Below are 24,383 nucleotides of genomic sequence, written 5' to 3'. Positions count from 1 at the left end.
GTAGACAGAAAGTAAGAATAAGTTCCAAGTGCTCCATCTGGAGACCAGTACTTAGTGGGGTACCTCAATGTTCCGTCCTAGGTCCTTTACTTTTTATAATGTACGTTAATGATCTTACAAGTATAGTACAGTCTCCAATGTTATTGTACGCTGACGATGTAAAAATCTGGCGAGTAATAACTAAAGATAAAGACGCATGTGCTCTTCAGGCAGACTTAACATGATAAACTGGTCTAAGGAGTGGCTGATGCCTATCAACGTGGAAAAGTGTGTCTACGTGCACTTTGGGGATTCAATGGTTAATAGTTACAACATAGGGGATGTGCCATTACCCGTAGACCGGTCTCCTAAGGATCTAGGGGTGACAGTGAATCATGATTTCAAGACGACGGTCCATTGCCGGGAGGTCTCGAACCCCCTGGGGTTTAAAACGGACATTCACTAAGTTAGACACTACCATGTTCCCCACAGTATACACATCATCAGTGAGGACTAAGCTTGAGAACTGCGTTCAGGCTGCCAGCCCCTGTCTGAAAGGTGACTCGGACATACTAGAAAAAGTACAGAGGGCAGCTACCCGTGCAATTCCGGAACTCCGGGGTTTATCACACAAAGAGAGGCTTGAAAAGCTGGACCTCTTTACTTTGTCTTATCGCAGACTAAGCGGAGATCTAATTTTGATGTACAGAATACTGAGAAATCGTTTCGGACCTAACTAATTCCCTCTTTTTCTTCCCAATAGATCAGAACATCTCAGGGGACATAGCGGGCGAGTAGAAAAGGCAAGAACGAACAAAATACCCGCGACATACAGGTTTACAGACCGAGTTATCAATACTTGGAACCTGCTGCCCGAAGTAGTGGTGTCCACACCTTCAATTGACTCTTTCAAGAGAAGACTGGACACTCACAGAAGCATACTAGAAAATGAATAACATAGGCAATAGGCCTTCTGTCCTTACTAAACAAATCTGAATCTGAATCTGAAGGTTGGTGCCCTACCAGGTAGATAACAACAAAACTAAGCTACTTAATGCCACTTAGAATCACTATCACTCAAATCGCAAATTGGCGTTTGACCTGCTGGACAGTTTCCACTCCACTGTTTATGCTCTGACTCAAGGTCAACCATAGACTTATATATCGGAACTTTTGTTTTAGTAACCTCCTGGCTGTGTTGGCCCGCTGTGTTTGTCGTTTTGTCGCTACTCATCTCCTCAAGAGACATTTGTTATAGTCATTATGGGAGAGGGTGGGAAAGAAATTAAAGGACTGAGTTTCGCCGAAAATTTTCTGCTTAGCGGTGCTGCTGCAGTTATCGCGAAGACCGCAGCTGCTCCGATAGAGCGAGTTAAACTACTCGTTCAAAATCAAGATGAGATGATCAAGCAAGGGCGCTTAGATAAACCGTACACTGGTGTTATAGACTGTACTGTACGAACATTCCGGCAAGAAGGTACTAGTTAGTCTTTCATGACTATTATTTTAGGCATACTACCCTTCTGGCGTGGAAATTTACCTAATTGCTTGAGGTACTTCCCTACCCAAGCTCTGAACTTTGCATTTAAGGACAAAGTGAAGTCAGCGTTTAAGCAAAATAAAGATGATCCATACGTGGTTGCTTTCTACAAAAACGTGGTCAGTGGTGGTGCAGCAGGTGCTCTGTCCTTAGTGTTCGTTTATTCTTTGGACTACGCTCGAACTCGTCTGGCCAATGACAATAAATCTGCCAAAAAGGGTGGGACTCGTGAATTCAATGGTTTGGTTGATGTCTATGCGTAAGATGAATCATATAACTTATATTTTCCCCTAGTAAAACGTTCAAGTCAGATGGTATCGCTGGTCTCTACCGTGGCTTCGTTATCTCGTGCGTCGGTATAATTGTATACAGAGGATTCTACTTTGGATTGTATGATACTTTGAAACCGATATTCCTTGGGCCGGATGCAGGTGTGGCAATTAGTTTCTGCCTCGGTTATGGCGTGACTGTCACTTCTGGATTGATATCCTATCCGATTGATACTATCCGTCGGCGTATGATGATGACTTCAGGTTAGTAATAAGTAGTTGTCACATTATTTTTCTTTAGGCCAAGCTGTCAAATACAAAAGCTCAATTCACTGTGCATCTGAAATACTGAAAAATGAAGGACCAATGTCTCTCATGAAGGGTGCCGGTGCAAACATACTCCGAGGTGTCGCCGGCGCTGGTGTGTTGGCTGGATTCGACAAATTTAAAGAACTATATGCCGATTTCAGATTACCGAAAAAACCATCTCCTTAAGTGTTGCAATTAGCAATGAATTGTAAAGTTAGCATGTAATTTAGTTTCCGAAGATTACTAGCAAATCAATTTTCGTTGTTGATATAAATATTTACTTGAAGTTTGTTGCTTTTCATTTAAATGTCCCTAATCAGCACGCTTAACAGCTAGTCTACTGCTTACATTACTCATATCACAGACTGTCTAGATTACCTTGGCTAAGTCGCATGTGTGCGGTATATTGATCCACTGAAAGTATTTTGATAAAAAGTGTCAGTACGTTCAGGTCACTCGTTGTAACCGGTAACTAGTTTGCTACTTCTGGCTTTGTTTTTTTAATGATAAGTGCCAGTTGTTTTAGTAGATTTTTAATTTGCATCCGTTAATTAACACGTCTGTTATTTAGCTCTTACAGTAATAGATTACAAGGTTAAAGGTCCTACTTCCAGATGTTAATTTTCCTTCCTTTTGGGTGTAAGGCCAAAATTATCTTACCAAGTCGTATTAAATACTAGAAGTCAAAGTATTGCTACAGTACGATAGTTATAGGTCTTTTTTTTTCTCTTCCCAAATTTATTTCACTGTATTATACTCTTTAAATAACATCTCCAAACTAATTTTCCCGATTACTGCTTATACTCTCATTACCTCTACCGCTACGGGATTTGAATCGACCACTACATCTGTGTGCTAATGTGGTGTGGCAACTCGAACTGATGTACGTACGTACGAAGTTCTACGTTGTTCCTGATTGACTTAAGCTGTACATTCGTATATACAGGTATATGGGAAATGTATGTCTATAGGAGGATAGAAAAAATTTTGCATCACCAAAATGGATTCGAGAATAAATAACAAATGAGGTTACGTACTAATCAAGGGGTAAGGAAGAAAATCGTTAATGGGTCAGATAATATGAAGAAAAGCGACAAACACAAAGGTCATAATAATGGACTGAATAATACTCAAGAAAACTTGTATAAGGTAATAATAACAGATTAGAGTTTAAAATGCAAAATAGTAATTTTAAGAAATTCGATAGTAATCAAATAAAAGTGCAGGGGAAAAAACAAAACAGAAACATACCTATTAAGGCCAAGGAAGGATGAGAGGTTGGACAAGTCGTTTCTGCACGCAAGGTTTGGGCTTGAGCTCGTGAGTTGCCAATGCCTCAGCAATGCATAGAATATTGATTTGGTCCAATTCCTTTGACTCTGTAGATCAGTTTAAAAGAAGAATAATTGGGAGCGGTGTGTCCGAAATTGATTAAGTGCTCCTGTATAGAACTAGTGATCGTCTTACATTCTCCTATTACAAGCCAAGCCGGATAATGTTTTTAGATCCGTTTGGAAAGTGGTCGCTTTGTTCGGCGTTTATAACGAGCCCCACATGAGCACGTAAATTTATAAATACACATTGATGTGGCCCAAAGCGAAAGCTTATTTTTAACACATCCAGGAATGATAGGCCGGCTTGAGAAAACAATTCGGAGCTTGGCTGTGTAGAAAGTTTCATTCAATGACTTTGAAATCCGTTCATTTAAGATTTCAGCAGCCGTGTCTCCTTCAAATTCCATATTAATTAACAGGGTTTTCTTTTGTACTGTCGATACTTTCCCCGACATTTAGGTGGGTAGTTTAGTATTCCGACATAGCGAACAGATAATGGTGGTCGTCTGCTGCAACTATGCTCAGACAATCGTTTATTCTTAGCAAACACAAATTTTAAGCATAAGGAGAGACATCGTCTAACATGGCGACCCCCTACACCAAACCAACGATGGACTCAAATAGACCATATTGCCATCAGTCATCGTTGGAGAGGGTCGGTAGAAGATTGTCGCTCATTCTGGAGTACCTGCTTGAACTCCGACCACGCCCTAATGTGGACACGCATCGGCTTGCGCCTCACTGGACGCAAAAAAGCCACATTAAAAAGACCATTAGAGTTGAATTGAGTAGAGAGAAAACCAAAAGTAGGTTCCAGGAACAACTGAGGTCACACTTAGGTAGTTCTGAAAACGAGGCTGACCCAGATGTTGCCTGGAAAGCTATACAAGCAGCTGTGGAAACAGCAGTGACATCTACCAGTGATTTAAACCACAGGGTTACAAAGAACCAGTGGATTTCTTCAAGATCTATTGCACTGATGGATTCTCGCAAACTCGTCCCATCAGGTTCAGAACACGATGAAGAGCGTAAAGAAATCAGATCTAGGTTAAGCAAAAGTCTAAGGAACGACCGTGAGCAGTGGTGGGCAACGAAAACAAAAGAGATGGAAAAGGCGGCGACTATAGGGAACACAAGACAGCTTTACAGACTAATAAAAGAAAATGGAACTAATAAGTCAAGTGTAAGTGAGATTATTTCGGAAAAAGACGACACTCTCATCTGCTCCCAGTCCAGACGTTTAGAACGATGGGTGGAACATTTTAGGGAACAGTTCAGCTGGCCTTCAGCGACTCTACAACTACCCTCCATTCCCAGACAGTGTGAATGGAACATTGAAGTAGGTCCTCCAACTCTAGCAGAAGTTCAAAAGGCTATAGTTAATCTGAAACGAGGAAAGGCAGCTGGTCTAGATGGATTGGCGCCAGAGGTTTTTAAGGATGATGGTCCAGTTTTGGCGATTAGGTTGACTAGTATTTTAGCTAAGATCTGGGACTTAGACGTTATTCTATCTGACTGGTCACAATCACTTATCGTCCCAACATATAAGAAAGGGTCAAAATCATCTTGTGACAACCATAGAGGGATTAGTTTAACTAATATAGTATCTAAAATACTAGCCTCGATAATTATCAGACGCCTAACTAAGACTCGTGAACTGCAAACACGAGAGGATCAAGCTGGCTTCAAACCTGGTCGTGGCTGCATCGACCACATAATCACCATTCGTCAGGTTTTAGAACATAGGCATACTTATCGGCGTCCGACAATGGTGGTCTTTCTTGACTTAAAAGCAGCATTTGACTCGGTAGACCGCGAGATTCTGTGGCAGTGTCTGTCATTGAAAGGCGTACCTCAGAAGTACATAAACCTTGTGAAGGCTCTTTACTCGAACACTACCAGTCGAGTCAGAGCTTATGGCGAACTGTCATCTGCTTTCGCAACCTCAAGTGGTGTCCGTCAAGGCTGTCCAATTCCTCCATTTTTGTTTAACTTCATCATAGACCTACTGATGAAAATAACATTCTCGTCGACTGAATTCTCGGGTATTGATCTCCTTTCAGGAGGTCCACTTATCGACTTAGAATACGCAGATGATATATTCCTGTTTGGTGAAGACGCTGTTAAAACGCAGAGTCTTCTGGTAGCACTAAGCAACAATGCCAGAATGTTTGGAATGCGCTTCTCTCCCTCTAAATGCAAGTTGTTGCTTCAGGACTGGTCTGCGTCAACACCTGAACTAAGGATAGGGAGTGAAGTAGTCAAACGCGTTGACAACTTCACTTATCTTGGAAGTCTGATCAGCCCTAATGGGTTGGTGTCTGACGAAATCTCAGCACGGATTCGAAGAGCTCGCTTGGCTTTTGCCAACTTATGTCACCTATGACGAAGGCGAGATATCCGTCTATCAATAAAAGGACGAGTATACTGCGCGGCAGTTCGTTCTGTTTTAATTTACGGCAACGAAACATGGCCTTTAAGAGTAGAAGACACCCGTAAGCTACTAATATTTGACCACAAATGCCTTAAAAATATTGCTGGCGTCTGCTGGGATCACCGGGTAAGCAATAGTGAGGTTAGACACAGGGTATTAGGTAGTGATGGTAAATCAGTTGATGAGGTTGTGGATCTTCATAGACTGAGATGGTTGGGCCACGTGTTACGTATGCCCGAACACCGATTACCACGTCGTGCAATGCTAACGGGTGTTAGAGATGGTTGGAAGAGAATTAGGGGTGGCCAAACCAAAACGTGGCATCAGTGGTTGAAGACACTAACCTCTATTCTGAGCCATGTTGGTAGATGCAGACTACTTGGTTGGGGTCCACGTGACTATCGTAACCGATGGTTGGAGACTCTTGGTGACATGGCTCAGAATCGATCACAATGGCGTCGGTGCATACACTCTCTATCTTGCCTTAAACTAAGAGATTAAAATCGCGTCATGTCTTTCTTCCTGTACTATATCCTTATTGTAATCTTGCTTTTATATATTACCACCTCTGAATTAACTACTTTTATGAATCCGGTGTTCATCTTGCTGTGCTAATGTGGCATGGAAACTTGGACCGATGCATATATGTGCCTGGTCCTATTTTGTAGCTGACTGACTGACTGTCGATACTTTCTCATGATGAATTCTAGGTGTTAAGTTACTATCGACAAATCTAGTTATAGGTTTCCTAACTGGTTCACTGGCGCTTTCCCACGCTTGACACTTAGCATTTTTGCTCAATGTGGAGTTTCTGTTAAAATGAATGTAAACTGGGTTGATTCAGCGCATGCCAAGTCGTTTATTAAACCATGTATAAAGTGAGACCAAGTCATGAAACCTTATGGTCTGACCAAAAGATTCCTAGTGCTGGAGTGATAGTGCTTCGCGTTGTCCAGCAAAACGTAAATTTCCTGCTTGGTTGTTTTGTAGTATTACGTTAATGCGATCATTATTACTGGTTCTTAATTTGTTGGCTTCATGTTATACTACCGAATCCACTTCCAGTGTCCACATCTTATATGATCTTAAATTTATAGGTAGTATTTATCTGAATAATCTAGATAGTCTAGAATTGTCGATATTTGCATCCACGTTTGAAAATACTCGAATGAATACAATAACGGAAAGAAATGGTAAGTGATCAAAAAAGGATTTCTTGAATTGCCATGGTTCTAGGCAAGTCTGACGTAAATTTAAATGTGGGAACAGGGATGTGGGTATGTGTAACACAGTTTGAATATTCAAAGCTTAATTAATCCCTAAATGTCCCGCAGTCTCTCAGCCACAAGGGATGTCTGAGGTTGGCAATATCAGTGATTATAGACTGCGAAACCTTAATCAGTTGCAGGTGTCTTGAACGGTGGTGCATTGAGATGACTGTTTGGATTGGTTGAGTCATTCGAGGGATTGTATTAGTAATACATGGGTATCAGTATGACAGAAACCCTTCACTGTTGTTCAATCGTAGCAGTTCCTCACTGATGGTAATTCGTATGAAAAGTTATCTTTCCAACTTAGTTATACATCCTGAAATACAAATCCACCACGTAATTTCGGTTACAGTGCGAATTTGTGTACATGTATATAAGTGGGATGATCTGAAAATAAGCACACGGTATTTGTTACCAATCACAACAAATATAGTGATACTTTTTGCAGTGATAGTGTATACAATATCCAAAGCCATTTATTGTATTGCTTCCTACTTTTCCAGTGAGGTTTACGCTCATCTTTTACATGTAAGTGAATATTCAGGAATTTAGGCCGAAACCCTGGTCCCTAAATTCTATAGCTGCAGATGACCTACTTCATATGTTCAAATATTTGTCGTGGTTTTACCGAGGTAAGTCTCAATCCAACATGGGAAATTTTTGCATCATGTTATCCTGTAGTTCGTGTCAACTTATATACTCTTGATAGATTAACATTAGGTAGCTTAAAATCGAGGGCTAATTATAGAGATCTGTAGAAAGATGTACTTCACATTGCGAACCAACCAGATGAATTTTAACAGGAAATAATTCGAAGCAGATAAACATGTACAAATTCATTTGAAAGATGGACGAAAATAGGTTAGTAAGAATGATATAAAATGCCAATAAGTTGTGTTTTTATTGCACACTACACTCATTATCCTATTCTACATGTTCTCAACTGGTAACCTGTTGTTTCGCTGTAAATATCTTATTTTTTATTCACTCATATGTTTAAATATGTATTAGGTTAAAACCCATTAATAATTTAATTGGGAACAGTATTATTTGTAAATATTAGTGTTGATTTCTATAACGTGGCCTACTTTCCCTTATGATCATTTTCTTTATTATTTCTTCGACATTAAATGCTTCATTTAGATACCTTACTTAACGCTTCGTATGCAATTTCGTTTATGACTTTATTCACTGGATTAGTAGTAGTACCAAAATATATGTTTTCAATTATTAAGCAGAATTAATTAACATAGTGCAGGTGATTGATCATTATATCATCCTAGTCCGAAATCAGCTGGCAATCAAATACAAAAGAACCATTAGTTCGTAGAACTCAATGAACACAAACGAATTCAGCGGCCAATCAAGTACAAAATTATTATTTCGTAAAAATACCACATCCGCCACAGCTTAAATGAGAATCCGAATTTCTGTAATTAGTTGTACTTCTCCTTAGGTCCATTGTGTGTCTATCCGACTGTGTATTGGATATAGACTCTGTATGATCTGGAATATGCTGATTAGTATTAGAATTAACAACCAAAATCGGAACAGACTCACCTGCTTCCTGGAATTGTATCTGATCGACACGTCGGTTGTGTACTGATATCTAGAACTGGAACCATAGATTTTCCAACACTATCCTCCCCCACGAAATAATGTTACATCTTCATATTCCCAAGTTACGAATAATGTGCCTTTACTTAGAACAGATTTAGAAGTGACTTCACGGTAAGGATAAACAACAATCGATATGCGATCATCCAATCTGTAATTAGGTTTGAATCCAGTTAAAACTTGTGCTTCACATTGACCAAGTTTTCCATCAGAAACAAATACATTATGAGGACAAATTACATTTGATATGATAACATCATGATCTGGTTCTTCTCAAATATTTTCTTCAGATTTATTAAGAATCTCATTAGAGAATGATCGATCATTAGAAAAATCAGCATCTATCAAAATTGCATCAGATTTCGGATCATGATTTGATTCATTCGACATATCTTCTTCATTTTTATAGGAAAATTCACCAGGCATATGTGAATCATTAGGACAACCGATATCTGGTAAACTAATATGAGAAATTTGATAAGCTGATGTATTGGAAACTTTCTGTCTCAAAATTATTCTGAGTCTCATTTGATGCATTTTGCTGCTCCAAATATTTTCTGAATATGAGCCCCTGAGGCTTTCTCGACAAATATCACGTGAAGTATAAGTTTGTTTTGTCTGGAGTTCAGTTCCAGAGTGGTTCAAGGCTTCATTTAACTCTGGACTGACATATGACTCTATAGTGGTTTTCGAAACCGTGGATAAAGGTAAATGATCATTAGAAACACTCAACTTAATAGGATCGGAATCACAAAGTTTTGCATTACTTGCAGCGAAATGAACAGTAGTTTTACAAACTGATTGAATGTGTCCGATTTTACCACATTTAAAGCATTTAGCATTGCGAAATACGCATGAATTACGTGAATGAAATTTACCACAGGACAAACATTTACCAAACTTTTGCTGACCTTGAAAAGAACACCTTGACGCTTGCATAACCTCTCTTTACAGATTAGGTATGTTGATACCTGCAATCAATCAGGCTGGTGCACATGAAGTTGGTGACCGAAAATTGCACTTGGCAGCTTGTTTCTGCGATTGAAGGATAAATTCTCTAACATTTTGATTATTCTGATTTTATGAAATTTCCCTTCTTCACGACATTAGAAATTTGTGCACTTTACATGACTTAACGGCAGTTATTTGAGAGTTTCGTAATATAGTGAAATAGGCTTATCTGGGAATGCTAAAATTTTCAGTAAGCTGTGGGTTTCTTTTCCGATGAATCTAAGGAAATGAACCACAATGTGAACACCCTCTTTGGTCATAGTTCAGATTTCGAACATGCCTATATAATTTTCAAAAGTATCAAAAATTGGATGTATGACCAATTGTACCATCACAGGCTCCATCAAGACGCCAATGTGATGAATATAAATATTTGAATTATTATACGAATTAGGAGTCCCCGAAACAACACAATTTAAATCACGTAGAACAAGGTGAACACAAACGAATGTATTGTATTTGGAATTCAAAATCGGGCCCACACTAAGTAAAAAAAGAATCATTAGTTCATACAAACATCACAGGTAGACATCAAAAGAATGAATAGCACCTGGCAACAATTGGAAGGATAACCCAGCACAGTGTGCTGGCGATTCCTGATAGTGGGCCTATGCTCCACGAGGGGTAACAGGCGTAAGCAAGTATTTAGTGATTTAGCATGTAGTAATCTTCTCCCCTACTTTGTTTATTTCTTCATCTAATTTCAGTTTGGCAGAAATTATTTCCGAACCAGTCGATTTTTTTGTTCGTAAAAACCTTTACAAATAAATGGTTAATTTCTTTAAACTGACTTGTTAAATATGGCTCATCGATTTGATGAAGTATAGTAACTAGGCGAAAGCACTTATTAGCAGTGATTTTCCTTAATTCAGATAGTTTAACGCAACTGATCAGTTGGCATAATCTTACGAACTCCGATATAACTGATTTTCTTTAAGTTTCATATTAACTAGTTTTGTTAGTTACTTTCAAATTGTCTCTATTTTAAGGCCACATAATATCTATCGTTGAGGAAATCGTTTATATGAACAATTGTACTTTTCCTTGTATCAATTATCTAGTTACGTTAAAGTACATTCAAATCTCAGCTGCTTTTTTTGATCGATAGATTATCAACAGTACAAATTTTTAAATCTTGTACTATAATTCAATTCGGAAACTGATCATATGAAAGCCATAGTTACGTTAAAAAATAAACCCAATTTGATCATAAGTTATTGCTTTACATCAGGCAATCTATGTACATACCAGCTGTTTGAAAGTAATACATAATAAATGTAAAGGTGGGTATCTAGGATAGAATGAAATCATATCCTCTCTTATCTACTGACTCAGTTTACATATTATATATTATTTAACAATGAAATCGAACCAGAAATGGGACAAATATGCTCCGAATGGGTTGAATTGTAGTAACGTTTCTGATGTTATTGTTTAGTGAACGAGAACACAGGTGGGTGTTATGTCCCGATGAGAATAATGAATGGTAACTTTTGGAATCTATTTCTGGACTAATTCTATACATATATTTTCATTGCATAATTGTTAAGTGACTAAACCATTCATATTCGTGTCCCTCTTATTATAAGGTTTATTTTGACCTATGAGCTATTCTTATACGATTTATCATTCTTGAGTTATGCTCAGTCTATCAATTACTATCTCCCACATTCACAACCACTTTTGGCTAAATCTTGTATAAATGTTATTTTCTGTTTTATAGTACGATGTGGTGTCTTTGGTTTGTATATAAACATAATATGTTTGAAATACATGATTCATATCGCTGAGGCTAAGATTTGTGTTCTGTACTCAACAGGCAGGGCTAGGGAGGAAGAAGGACCGATAAAGACTCCAGACTTCTCGTACGGTTTTATGCGTCATTGAACCGGTCGATAAATCACTGTTCTCTAATTGGTAGTATCATTACATTATATATTAATAGGGCACAAAACCACATGTTATAATAGTGGGGACAATCCAATGTATTTGAATACAAAATTACAGAACATCTTAGTAAAATCTGAGAACCATGTAGTAAATACTTCATTTGCGAAATGTCAATCAATCGTCTCAGACTCCATTGTTCTTTCGTTTCCATAGCATTCCTTTTCCGTGAATTCATCTGACCAATAGTATATGTAATTCTTAAATGTATTATAAAAGAAGATTACGGTGACTAATATGTTTGCTCTGAGAAACCGGTATTTCAATGTGGGGAAGATTGAAGAACTTTACTAGTCATAATCTCACCCAAAGTTCGAGAACCAACTGTAATCTAGAGAGTAAATTATTGATTTACAATTTTATTGTTTAGAATTATCATAACATAAAAACTGAAAACTTTAAGTCTGATTTTGTACGAGTTCTTCGGGTGAGTATTGGTGCGGAGTTTCAAACTGAAATGAGACAACCATTCGGCGCTCACCAATTTTTACTGGCTAAAACTTATATTTTTTCTTCTATTCCATTGTTAATTCAATATATTCATTAAAGATTGATCCAAGTACACTAAATAAAAGTAAATTATTTTTCCTACTAACCAGTTTTATAAATAAGTTTGAAATAAAATTTTTTTCAAATTAATTAAACGAAATTATTTAGATTATTTTAATTAATTAATTTTAATTTGTACATTCTTTTTGGTTTATTCAATTTAATGTTAAATATTAAGTGATAATATTCCGTTTAAAATTTTTAAAAATGTAAATTAACTAATCAAGATAAAAATCATAACTAAATTCTAAAAAAAAGTATGGTTTGAATGAACTTTAAAAATTAATCAATAATTTTGTCTATTATATGTTATTCATAACAGTTTCAAAAATGACGACTATCTATCCTTTATAGAATGTAAGACATAGTTCCAAATATGTGTGTTATTTATAGATTTTTTTGATTTTACTTTTATTTTTGGCTCAAGATTACTACTGTCCGGTTAGACGAATTTAGTAAAGGATGTTAAGGTTTTGTCTTTGTACTTCATTGAAATTTCCAATAATCAAACACCTGGCAAAACTACAATATTACTAAGATTTATCATTTCATTACCGATATCAATCAGACTATTACTAAATTGCAATGATTTGAGTTATTTTAATGGAGATCCGATTTGTAATTTGAAATATGGTCAAGGGAATATTTGGAAAAACATAATCACCATCATCTCCCATTCACACTTATGGTTAGAGAAAATGAAAATTGAAAAACAGCAAAGTACGCTTCCGTTTCATCGATAGAGTTTGATCAACACTTAGAGACTAGATAAATGTGACATTGGTCACGACTCACTAATCAATCAACTATAAACATCCCAAATATTCCTAGTTAGTCGCCTCCCTAACAGCTCAGTGGTAAAGTCTGAAATTGAAGCTGGGCAATGTGTTTGAATCTCACAAAGAGCACCAGTTTCCTCAAGCTCACAGGCACATTTCACAGACAAATACAGACTAACACGAAACCTAGGTCAAGTATAATTCCCTACTGACTACCTTCAACCATCCAACTGTTTCATTTCTGGCGGAGACACTTCTACAGACACTTTCTACAGTTTAAAGAAAGTCTTATAATCAAAATTTCAAATCATTTGATTAGAAAACAATATTTTCAAAACACTTCCGTCGATGACATGATCAGATACCCATGAAGCTTTACAAAAATGTTATAAGATCTTGTAGTTAAAGTGGGAAAATGTTTGCGATTGACCCATGATATATACATTATCTCATGATCCAATCTAAATTAAGATAGCCAAAGATTAACGTTTGTAATATCCTTCTTTATTATTCTTCTGAATAAAATTACAAACATCCTGCTTATATATATATCGATATGTTCTACTATATATCTAAGTTGGTACACTGCATCACCACTGGATTTAAAAAAAGATGAAGCGTGGATGCATCTGTCACACTAAGAGCAGTTCTAAGTCATGTCACCCAACATTCCCAACTACTTTTTACAATAATCACACGGACCCCAGTCAGTTATTCATCACATACCTCGTGACTCAGACTAATCTTTAATCCCTTGTTGGCCTAATGATAAATCTTTTGTTGGCCACTCCTAATTCTTTTGCAACCGACACAATTTCACTATAACGAAATTTGATATGCAGTACAACAATCATGTCTGTTGTCAAAGTCTACTGAGTTAAAAATAATCATTCTCTTCTGATAATGATTAGATCTCGTTACTCAAACATACATAAATTTGGAAATTGTCTGACTAATGTGTGTTAAAACCCTGTTTATTTGTTTCTCTATTTATAAGTGTGTATGTGGATGCCTGTTTCTTACATGTGAGTGAACATGAGACAATGAAAAACTTTTACTCTCAACTTGATTATTATAACACCCTTATTCCTGTTTAAAACAGCATCTCTGAAACTGATCAAAACGTGTAGAGGGAATATGATGTCAAATACGCTTGAATAAACTAAGTCATCTGTAATGTAAGGCAATTAGTCCTTATGATAAATTACATCTCTAATGTACTATCATTCAGATTAAGTAAGGTTTCATTCAAGAAATTCTATTGTTACCCTGTGGATTTCCGGAACAATCAATCACAGCTATGGATATTAGAAAAAGTAGTTGGAGCTAACATGGCTTTTTGCAATGTCCACTCAAATCATAATAAAAGACGTGACCAATGGAGTTTAACCATATTGTGTATGGGACATTGCTGAGGAGTTCCACTCAAAAACGAAATAGTTATCTACTGATCGTTAGATTCATTGGTTGTCTAGTTAAATTCGATTTGTGATGTAAGCTACGTTGGTTTTACTATTCTATATGATATTCAGTGGATAAGTAGTTCAGTCTCTTTTAACTTAAATAACTTTCTATCCAACTTGTAAGTTTTTAATCTATTGATAGACTACCGCATTATACAAATTGTCAAACTAATTAACTATATTTTCATCTCATTTTGTGTTTATTTAACTAAATGACGTTAAAAAGAATCCCCAATTGTAGGCCATTTTTACTGCCTAAATAGATATTACTTCACTTTTAGGCCGATACTTTCAACATTTATGTTCTTTTTTACAATTTCTAATGTTATCTGGTAGAGTGATAGTATCTTATAGTAAATAGTGACAGTTGTTTCAATTGTACAGTACATTGGTAATGTTTCTACTAGAAGCACTGAATGAGATGAGTCTAGTATATTAGATGAGTGCTTTGATAAGATGTATAATATCTAAATGAGGTCCATTTCCCTGATTATTTACCAAACAATAACAGTTGGATTTTTAAAATGTGGTTATATGTGCTAAATCTCATGTTTGTGCAGATTTTTGGAGAATAATATGTATATTAGTATATTTCATTGAGTTCACGCACTGCTAAAGAGTCCTACACTAAGACAAAAGAGCTATTCACTGCTTTCAGGTTTTCAGTGGTTTTCTAACTTAAATAGGTTCGTAATCTCAATAAAATTCAACAGTATTCAGAACTCTCATCTGATGTAAGTATATTATAAACGTACTTCAGGTTATTTTTTGGAATTTTATACATTTTCGCCGACGCTAAACTTATAGGTATATTGTTTATATGTTCAGAAATTGATAATTAGTTGTATTCAGAGACTTTAGTTGCCAAATCAGTTAAATCACACATTGTGTACTTAACACGAATACAGTTACTAGAAATAATTTTTTTTATACGAATTATCAATAAATAAGTAACATTATCCAAGTGACTTGAATAATATTTCTGTATTTTGTTCCTTGTAAATTTTATTGTTATGATTATGATAACAGTTTTTACAGCCTAGGTGTAAAAATCAATCAAATCTCCGAATCTTTTATCGATCCAATTTTGTCCGACAAATATTAGCCATTCAACAACCAATAGGGAAGCTGACGTTTTACCACATTTAAAATTACCTTAATTTTTATTGGCCAATCAGAAAGAATAATGTTCATATTTGGTACTACGTTTTGAAGTACATTAGATCCGGTTTTTTCGAACCATGAGGCAGTTTATTAAAGTGCGATTGGTTTATTCCAAATATGTACGTAGACAAAAATCATTCCTTACTTATTGATTTATATTTATTTTCACGTCTGGGGTGATACAGATCTTACTGATGATATTCAACAGCTGTCATTCTATATAATGTATTCGCCAAAATTATAATTAAGTACTATTTGATTCTAACTCAGTGATCTCAGTGTTTGTTGTATTCTCACCAAAACCTGGAGGTTCGACTTTTTTGCCAACTCTGATCTCTCAATGAATCAGCCTACAGTACATCTTTACTGTTATTGTCTCTTATTCTGGCCATGAACAACATGTAAACAAGGATGTTGTGGTGTATTCGATAAGATCAACAGTACACATGAACTAACTGTTAACCTTCTGATGCTACTTTGATTGGGCGAAAGTTTTTTTTAAATCAGCTATTTTTGAGATGTTGTCTATATGAATATCGGTATCTCCGACGGCTGGGATCTGTTGTACACCCGACGGAAGTTGGCAGAGCCACAGTTGATAAAATAGGTTTCTGTCTACTTTCCTGTCCCCTGACAGACTTTTAATATAGTTTGTTAGCTGCGAAGGAGTCCTATCCCCCATTTGCACCTGATTAAGCAGCTGGTCAACAGTTTGTTGGTCGGCTAAATAGATAGATTTAACTACGGCTTGCTTTAATACATCATATGGCCTTTCGGGATCCGGTTTAGATAAAACATCGTACGCTATCTGCAACTTCGTCTGGAAGGAGCGTGCTAGTGTGGCTGAATTGGTCTCGTTGCACACTAAAAAGGTTAGCCAAAAAATAATTTTTAAGTCTGATAAACCAAATTGTGGGTCGCTGACTTTAAAAGCCGGAACAAAAAGATTAAGGGACTTTACGGATGGCGTTTGGGTAGACTTAATGTAGGATTCTCCGAAGACATGTTTGTAAAAAATAAATAGTACACTAGTAAAAAACGTAAATGTCAAAAAGAGGAATGAACCGACAACAACAATGATAATAACAGATGATACAATGTTATAGCATAGAACAGATTAAATTGCATCAGTGTAACAACTGTTTGTCGTTATTTATTTATTCATAATTATTATTGCTAAATCACGTCCAATAATGATAATGTACGTGTAGTTATAATCCAAAACAAACAGCCTGAATTGAGACAAAGTATGTCGGATTTTTCGAAATTAGATCATATGGTCGAAAATTGCGAGTACAGAGGCGGATTCAGAGTCAAACCAATTAATAAGATTCAATCATATATATATATATATATATATATATATATATATATATATATATATATATATATATATGATGAGTATTCGCGAATAAAACAATGAGAATATAAGACATAAGTAAAGGGGGAATGCAGTAATAATAATAATGATAATAATAATAATAATAGTAATAGGATAATCAAAATAATTAAGGCCAAGGTAATGATAACGATAAGACGTACTTCTTTTGTACGCATAGTTCTGGTTTAAGCTCCTGGGTGGTAAGAGCTTCGGCTATTTTTAAGAGTTGGATACGAAGAAATCTGGGTAGATTTGAACGAACCATATAAACAACCTTAAAGTCAATTTGTGGATCTGTAGAATGGTTATAGTCGATTAGGTGTTCAAGTATAGAACTCCTAACTGCTTTCCTTTCACCCTTATAGAATCAAACTGGGATATGTTCCCGTATCCGAGTTGAAAGCGAGCGCTGGCTACGGCCAATGTATCTTGCTCCACAAGAGCAGGTGAACTGGTAGATGCACATGGAGGCGACCAGACGCGGAAGCTTGTCTTTTATGGACACAGAAATTAAGTTCCTACTCGTGAAGGTTATTCGAAATTTAGCTGCATTAAATGTTCTTCTAATAGTTGTTGTTAGACGATTTTTGATTACTTCTGATGTTCGATCACCTTTAAATTCCAGACTTATATAAAGGTTTTTCTTCGTAACGGAGCAACTAGGTTTCTTGTCACAACTACTTCTATTCATATTCTTTTCTATGAACCGTTCTGGGTATCCATTTTCCGTCAGGGTTTTCTTGAGAAATTCAAGTTCTTCGTTAATGCATTCCTTACTGCATATCTGACGTATTCGATAACATAAAGAGTGGATAAGGTTTCCCTTTCTACTTAACGGAACCCAGCTATAGAAGTTGGTTAGCTGTTCATTTCATGTTTGTTTTCTAAAGATGGATCTTTTTAATGAACCATTACTCCTTCTCATCAGACGTACATCGAGAAAAGGAATTGATTGATCCAGTTCCCTTTCTAACGTGAAGTCTATAGAAGGGTGGCATGAGTTAAAGGTTTGTAAAATATCCTCTAAATCAATATTATTGTCACAAACGATAAACGTGTCGTCCATATATCTGACGTATAGGTGGAATTGATTGATTATTGAGCTTAGTTGGTCGTTTTCTAGTTTTGCCATGAAACAATCTGCTAAAATCGGACCCAATGGAGACCCCATTGCGATCCCATCCCTCTGCCTATATACTTCATTATTGAAACTAAACTGGACATTAAAGGTACAGCGTAACAACAGTTCTTCCAAGTGTTCAGTCGGCAAACCTAGATCTATGTTGTTGGAATCAATATACTCACATATATAACATATCGTTTCGGTTAAAGGTACGCTAGTGAACAAAGAGTTAACGTCAAGCGATAACATGTGTTTTCCGGAAGTATTAACGTCCTTAATACGATCAATAAATTGAAAAGTATCATGAATAGAAAATTTAGATACTTGCCTTCTAACCGGTTCCAATATTTCCGCTAGCCATTTCGCAATTCTGTGGTATGGTGAATCGGACATATCCAAAATAGGTCGTAACGGTAAACCCGGCTTATATACTTTCGGTAGTCCATATAAGCGCGGGATGATTGAACCCATGGGACGTATGTGATTATATAAATCTTGGGTTATTATCCCCTTATTCTTAATAATTTTAACAACATCTGTTAGCTGTTTATCGATTTGCAATGTTTTATCAACTTCTTTAAGTTTGGAGAATTTAGTACCATCCTCTAGAATTAATTTCATTTTATCCAAATATTTTTGGCCGTCAAGTAGTACTACACCAGCTCCTTTGTCAGGTTTACTTAGGATTAAATCCTTATTTATTTTCAGGAGTATTAGCTGATCCAAGTGGTTCTTAGTTAATAGGTTATTCTTACTACATTGTGCATTGACGTATCCATGACTGCAGTCCACTAATGTGGATTTAAAGTGCTGAAAATTTTCAGGGGATGTTGGCACAAGATCATGAGTTTGATTTGATAGGTTTTCGAATTGTATTTGTGTTTGAAGTCTACTAGTTTTGGAGGTGCTGTTACAGAACTTCAGACCCAATGATAAGGCCTGTATTTGGACTGGTGAGAGTTTAATATAAGAATGATTAAATACATACTTTTATGGATTTTCTGGAAACTTCTTAATCACGTCTACGTGTTGCAATGTTTCCAAGTGTTTACGTTTAGCTTTTTGTGACTGTTTTTCCGTAACATTAGTAACATAGTCCTCAAATTGTTTACGTTCATCTAACGACAATTCAAACAAGGCGTGACTTCTTAAAGATATTGGTGGAGTTTTGTTCTCTGAGCTGGATGGTTTGGTCGTGTTGTTGGTAGAACATGCTGGTGAAGACACTCATGGAGAAAATATAGTTGTTCTCGAGTGGAAGCCTGCCATTTGGCGAAATTCTCCCATTTGCGAACAACGAGAAGCGTATTACGCTCATATGATTTTGAGATGGTGGAGAAGATTTGTAGCTCAGGTGGATGATTTTGGTGGAGTTTTGTTCTCCAGCTCAGAGAACAAAACTCCACCAAAATCATCCACCTGAGCTACAAATCTTCTCCACCATTTCTTAAAGATACGTTGCGATCTAGTTTGACTTTTCGAGATTCGATAGCATCGATATAATTGAATGCATGACGTTTGAGTGTTTTTGCATTGAGATGAATATGGTTTCGCCTTAGTGCCTTCCAGAAACGTTTAGGATAATCATTATTTTCGATACAGCTTTCGAGAAAATTGATCTCACATTTCACTAACGCAAGCTTGACGGTGTAACGTAAGAACCCATTGAGCCCTTTCATCGTCATAAGGTCCCTGCATTTCTTCAATTGACAGATAGTTCCCATTTAAACATTATTCTCATTGTTTTATTCGTGAATACTCATCATATCACCATATTTATTTTTACACCTCTATGACCTTTAATTATCATAACAAAAACATTTTAATCATCTTAATATATATATATATCCCAATGAGTAAAAAAATTAATTTTTCTGACGTTTCGTTACTCAGTGCAAGCCACTTCTTCAGAGAATACATAGCCAAAACCATTGATGTTCAGGTCAGTAATTGATTAGTCTCTTATGGGCATGTGTGAATCCTGTGCGGATGGCCGTGATATTGCGTTATATCACTGCTGGCCTCCATCCATCTCTACTATGTTTGGAATGATGTTTTGAAAATGCTTGAGAAATGTTTGGTGAATTTTACTCCGAATACGTTCTAAGTGCTAAAAACGTGTCTTTCTTTCAAAATTAAAAAAAGTACACTCAGCATGCTTCATTACAAGTATCACTAGAATTATTGTCCTTTGTACTCTCCAGAGAAACCTAATGAACTTTTATTCAGTCGATTATTGACATTCGGGATAATAAGAGTCAAATGACTAGGTTTTATTAAATATTCATTAGATGAACGGGTGGGACTTATTTGGTAGACCTCATGCAATTATTAAGTAACGCAAGATTATTATGTTTGCATTTAAGTCAGGTGATAGTTTATTCTACTTGAAATTATGCTCATGCAGAAACCTTTGAACAGTTTTATTTTAAATTACTAATCAAACTATAATACAACAATATCTTGTAGATGAGTTCTCTGTAGAGGCGGAAGCAGTTCATCATTTTAAACCTGTGCTATGTATGCAGAAGCAGAGCATCAAGCTGTCATCATATCATGAATCTAATACCTAATTTTTCACATACAGTCAATCGGTTATCAATAATTTAACGTAGTATTCCTAATTTTTAGTTATTTGTTGTGAGCACCTTCATGTTTCTAATTTATTCTTCACCTTTCTCATACTCCTTCAACGAATAATCATCATCCTCACATTTGGTTCTGCCTTGTTTTTTTACGTACATTTAGTTGATCGCTGAATAGTGACCAATGTCATGTGTCTCAGGTCCTTCTTAATGCAGATTTATCTCAGTCCTACAGGAGGTCAGTCGCAGCCCGGATAGCTTAGTGGTAACGTGACGCGGGACCGAATCAGTCAGGGAGCATCAGCTCCCTCAAAAGTACATGTGCACTTTGCTGACAAATGCCAAAAAACACGAAACCTAGGTCTAGGGTTTTCTGTTAACCATCTCCAATCATCCCCTTGCATTTTTTAATTTCTTTATCACAACATTATTTCAATGCTTGGAGTTTTGGACTACTCTTTATACTTTTTGACAGATTGAGAAGAAAAATTGGGATTAGCAAGTAAGCGACAGAGATATTTAAAATGTCTCCGACACGTTTTTGTGTCACTCTGATCTGACTCCAATCCGATTGATCGATGATGTCAGAGAAATATACATCCCGGCAAACATACCAACTCCATTTTAATAAAGTGTGGTTCAATATTTACAGCCAGACAAAAATATGCTCAAGATGAATACGATAAATGATGCACATACATACATTCTTATGAAAATAGTCAAGGTCATAAGCGAATAATTGAAAAGGTCAAAATGTGACTCAATGATGATAAATAAATCGATCTGTTTGGAATTACCCAAATGGGCTTGACACAGTACTAAACACTACAACGTTGATGACTCTTCAGCCTAAAAGGGTGGTTTAATATAACAATGACTGAACATAATGCATCAGAAAATAGCATCAAAAGGGAAGATAAATTAAATATAGATGTAAATGTTACATATATTATCAAATTTTTGTAACACAGTTTGACGTGTTTAAATGTGAATATTCAAACTACGTGCGTCAATCTGTCTTTGTAATCTTCTAAGATCCGTTTGATACGTGCTGCCACCTCCACATAATTTCTTTTTAAGTGCTGTTTCTGCACTCCTGCAACAGGCTGTTTGATTTTCCATTTAAACTCTGTCCCTTTTTCAGAGGACCAACAAATATCAGTAAACGTGGATGAGCAGTACCAACAAGTTGGGTAGAACCTCTATCCTAAATCATCACAATGTTTGTTTGAGTAAAGTTTTCCACAACAGAGTGTAAAACGAACATATATCACATTATTAAAAATTTTATTTCCCCTTTCAGTGGCCACCATTATTAATATGAAGCTTTTAGATGGTCGCCTTTTTGCTCGCCCCCTTCCGAATGGATACCGTTAAAATAGTTATTCGTAGAAATTAATTGTTTAAGGCTAGTGACCAATGTATTTCTAAAAAATATTCGGTCTGGTATTTAGGAAGTTTTTGAATGACATAGCAATATACGCTTTTTCGAAAAACGATATGATGAATTGGCGTCAAATTCAAGCTGACTTCATTCCTAAGGCATATATTACTACCTTTATTGTCAAAATAGACAATGGCAGTTTCATGATTAAACTGACAAGGTTATAGATGCTTTATGAATGATCTATTGATCAATACTAACGATGAACTTAGTAACTATTGTGTATTGAGCAATATTGGGATAACTGTGGGAACAAACTTACTACAATATAGGTTTGTCTGTGGAATCACAATATGACTTCGCCGTATCAGGACAACTCAGAGGACACAGCAGGCTAGTTCAAAAGCTAAGAACTAACAAGATTTTCCTAGAAAATAGGTTTTGTCCGCCAAGTAATCGACACTTGGAACCTAACACCTGAAGTAGTGCTGTCTGCATGGACAGAAGCTTACTAATACAGATCCCTGGCTTTCTGTTGTCAAAGTGCAAATCTAAAAATGTGTGCTAAGGTCTATTTGTAGTCAACATTAACATGAAAATAATTCGTTCTTATTTTTGAGCAAAGTTGGATGACGGCTAACAATGGAGTGCAGAATGCGCGTTTCGTCTCATTTGGTACTCGTCAGCTAGATGTGCCTGCTTCCCAGTGTTGATATTCACACTGAGATTCGTGTCCAGTGTCTTTCGATCATAACACCAAAATATTATCCATAGAGCTACTGAGTCCAGATAGTCATCAGCTTGTCTAACGGGGCAAAAGAAACGGAGTTCGAGTTTCCAAGTAAACATCAACATTGGAAAGCAGGCATGTCTGGCTAACGAAACGTGCGTTCTAGATTCCACCGCTAACCATCAACTTTGCTTAAAAACATCAATGGCGTAATGGAAATATCAAGGCAGATCGTTCAGGATGGACATATCCCAAAGGAGTCTAACAAATTTCAGACCTTCACATCAACGACGTGAAAATTCCAATATTTACAAATGAGGGGTAATTCATGTTTAACTTGTTAGTTATGTTTTGATTATATGGTTCAAAAATTGTTAGTTGTACACTTATTCTGAAGTGTTATTCTGTTAACAAACTTGACTATTAAATAAAACTTAACCATCCCACATATGTTAATCAGTAGATACTAATGGAGAAATTCGATTGGGTGAAATCATGACTTATTTATGGTCTCAATTGATTTTTTGTGAATCGTAGTTAGAAAGTAAACAGGAAAACAAATTAAAACGTCATCCAAAAAGTTTACCTATCGAGAATGATTCATATTACCAGAAAGTGTTATCTTCAATCACCAGATTTGTATATCAAAATGAGAAAGATTAATTTTGTTAGGTCGTCTGCGATATACATGACTTTAGAGCAGTAGGTAACCTCAATAAAATCGACAGAAGTATCCACTATCGGTAATTTGATTAGTTTGTAGGTTATGCTCTTAATAGATTGATGTTTCGTTCAAAGCAATTTCACACACAATCCCATCAGGGATCGAGGTCAGGACCTTCAGGCCTCTCAGTGAACACCTAACCATCGGAACCACTGAGTCAATGTCTGATGGTACAATTCTAAATTCAATGAACTTATAATACAGTACAACATCTATCCAATGACATTTGTAACAAGTGTTTTACTCCTGATGTACCGGCGAAAAATCCCATACAATGACAAATCATCTGCTCAATGCTCTGTTGTTTTAAATGGTACCCCAAATGAGATCAATCTGTGACAAATACAACCTACAATATAAACCAGTTTCCACAAGACCCCTTCAACTAAATGATAGTACTAATAATAAAACTATGTTATGTATTTCGATGTTTTTATAACTGTACTCTAGAAATTATTTCCAGTAATATATTTATCTTAAATTTAAGAAGCCAAATGTAGAATTTCCATAATATCACAAAGTATACAGTTTTTTACAACTAATTAATTTAATAATTCACTCGCATTACAAGGCTTGTAATTATTAGTAATTAAATATCTATCAAGAGTGAACTATGTTAAAATAGGATACATCAAATAATCCACAAAACCCTGTCAACTAAACCATACTAGTTAGCTCATTAAAAAATTTAAGATGTTCCTAAAGTCCTAGTAAGAAGTCGTGATGGGTGGAGTATAGATATGTAAGGAGTGAAACAGTTGTTACAAATGTCATGGAAGGGATGCTGTGG

General features: G+C 36.1%; 2 protein-coding genes across 4 annotated transcripts; one reads left to right on the top strand and one right to left on the bottom strand.

The window, feature by feature from the left end:
• Positions 1 to 1,009: 1,009 nt before the first annotated feature.
• Positions 1,010 to 4,458, top strand: PET9 (ADP/ATP carrier protein; the record flags this gene model as incomplete). Of its 3 annotated transcripts, XM_051210445.1 has the most annotated exons (5): positions 1,010 to 1,456; positions 1,490 to 1,778; positions 1,814 to 2,052; positions 2,090 to 2,383; positions 2,418 to 4,458. In XM_051210445.1, exons 1-4 carry the CDS (start codon positions 1,243 to 1,245, stop codon positions 2,281 to 2,283), a joined length of 936 nt encoding a protein of 311 aa, XP_051070439.1. In that variant the 5' UTR covers positions 1,010 to 1,242. The 3 variants fall into 3 exon arrangements, with proteins under 3 accessions (XP_051070439.1, XP_035585601.1, XP_051070440.1); XM_035729716.2 differs by lacking the exon at positions 2,418 to 4,458 and having other exon boundaries at positions 1,010 to 1,462; positions 2,090 to 2,283; XM_051210446.1 differs by lacking the exon at positions 2,418 to 4,458 and having other exon boundaries at positions 1,010 to 2,383.
• A 4,280-nt stretch (positions 4,459 to 8,738) lies between these two features.
• On the bottom strand, positions 8,739 to 10,786 carry MS3_00001081 (uncharacterized protein). Its single transcript, XM_051208592.1, has one exon. The coding sequence runs from the start codon at positions 9,690 to 9,692 to the stop codon at positions 9,027 to 9,029; it is 666 nt and encodes a 221-aa protein (XP_051070438.1). The 5' UTR covers positions 9,693 to 10,786; the 3' UTR covers positions 8,739 to 9,026.
• Positions 10,787 to 24,383: the final 13,597 nt, after the last annotated feature.

This window comes from Schistosoma haematobium, chromosome ZW, assembly GCF_000699445.3.
Source record: "Schistosoma haematobium chromosome ZW, whole genome shotgun sequence".
NCBI classification, from domain to species: Eukaryota; Metazoa; Platyhelminthes; class Trematoda; order Strigeidida; family Schistosomatidae; genus Schistosoma; species Schistosoma haematobium.
The sequence above is the reverse complement of the archived record's forward strand: the minus strand, read 5'-3'. Positions and strand labels throughout refer to the sequence as shown.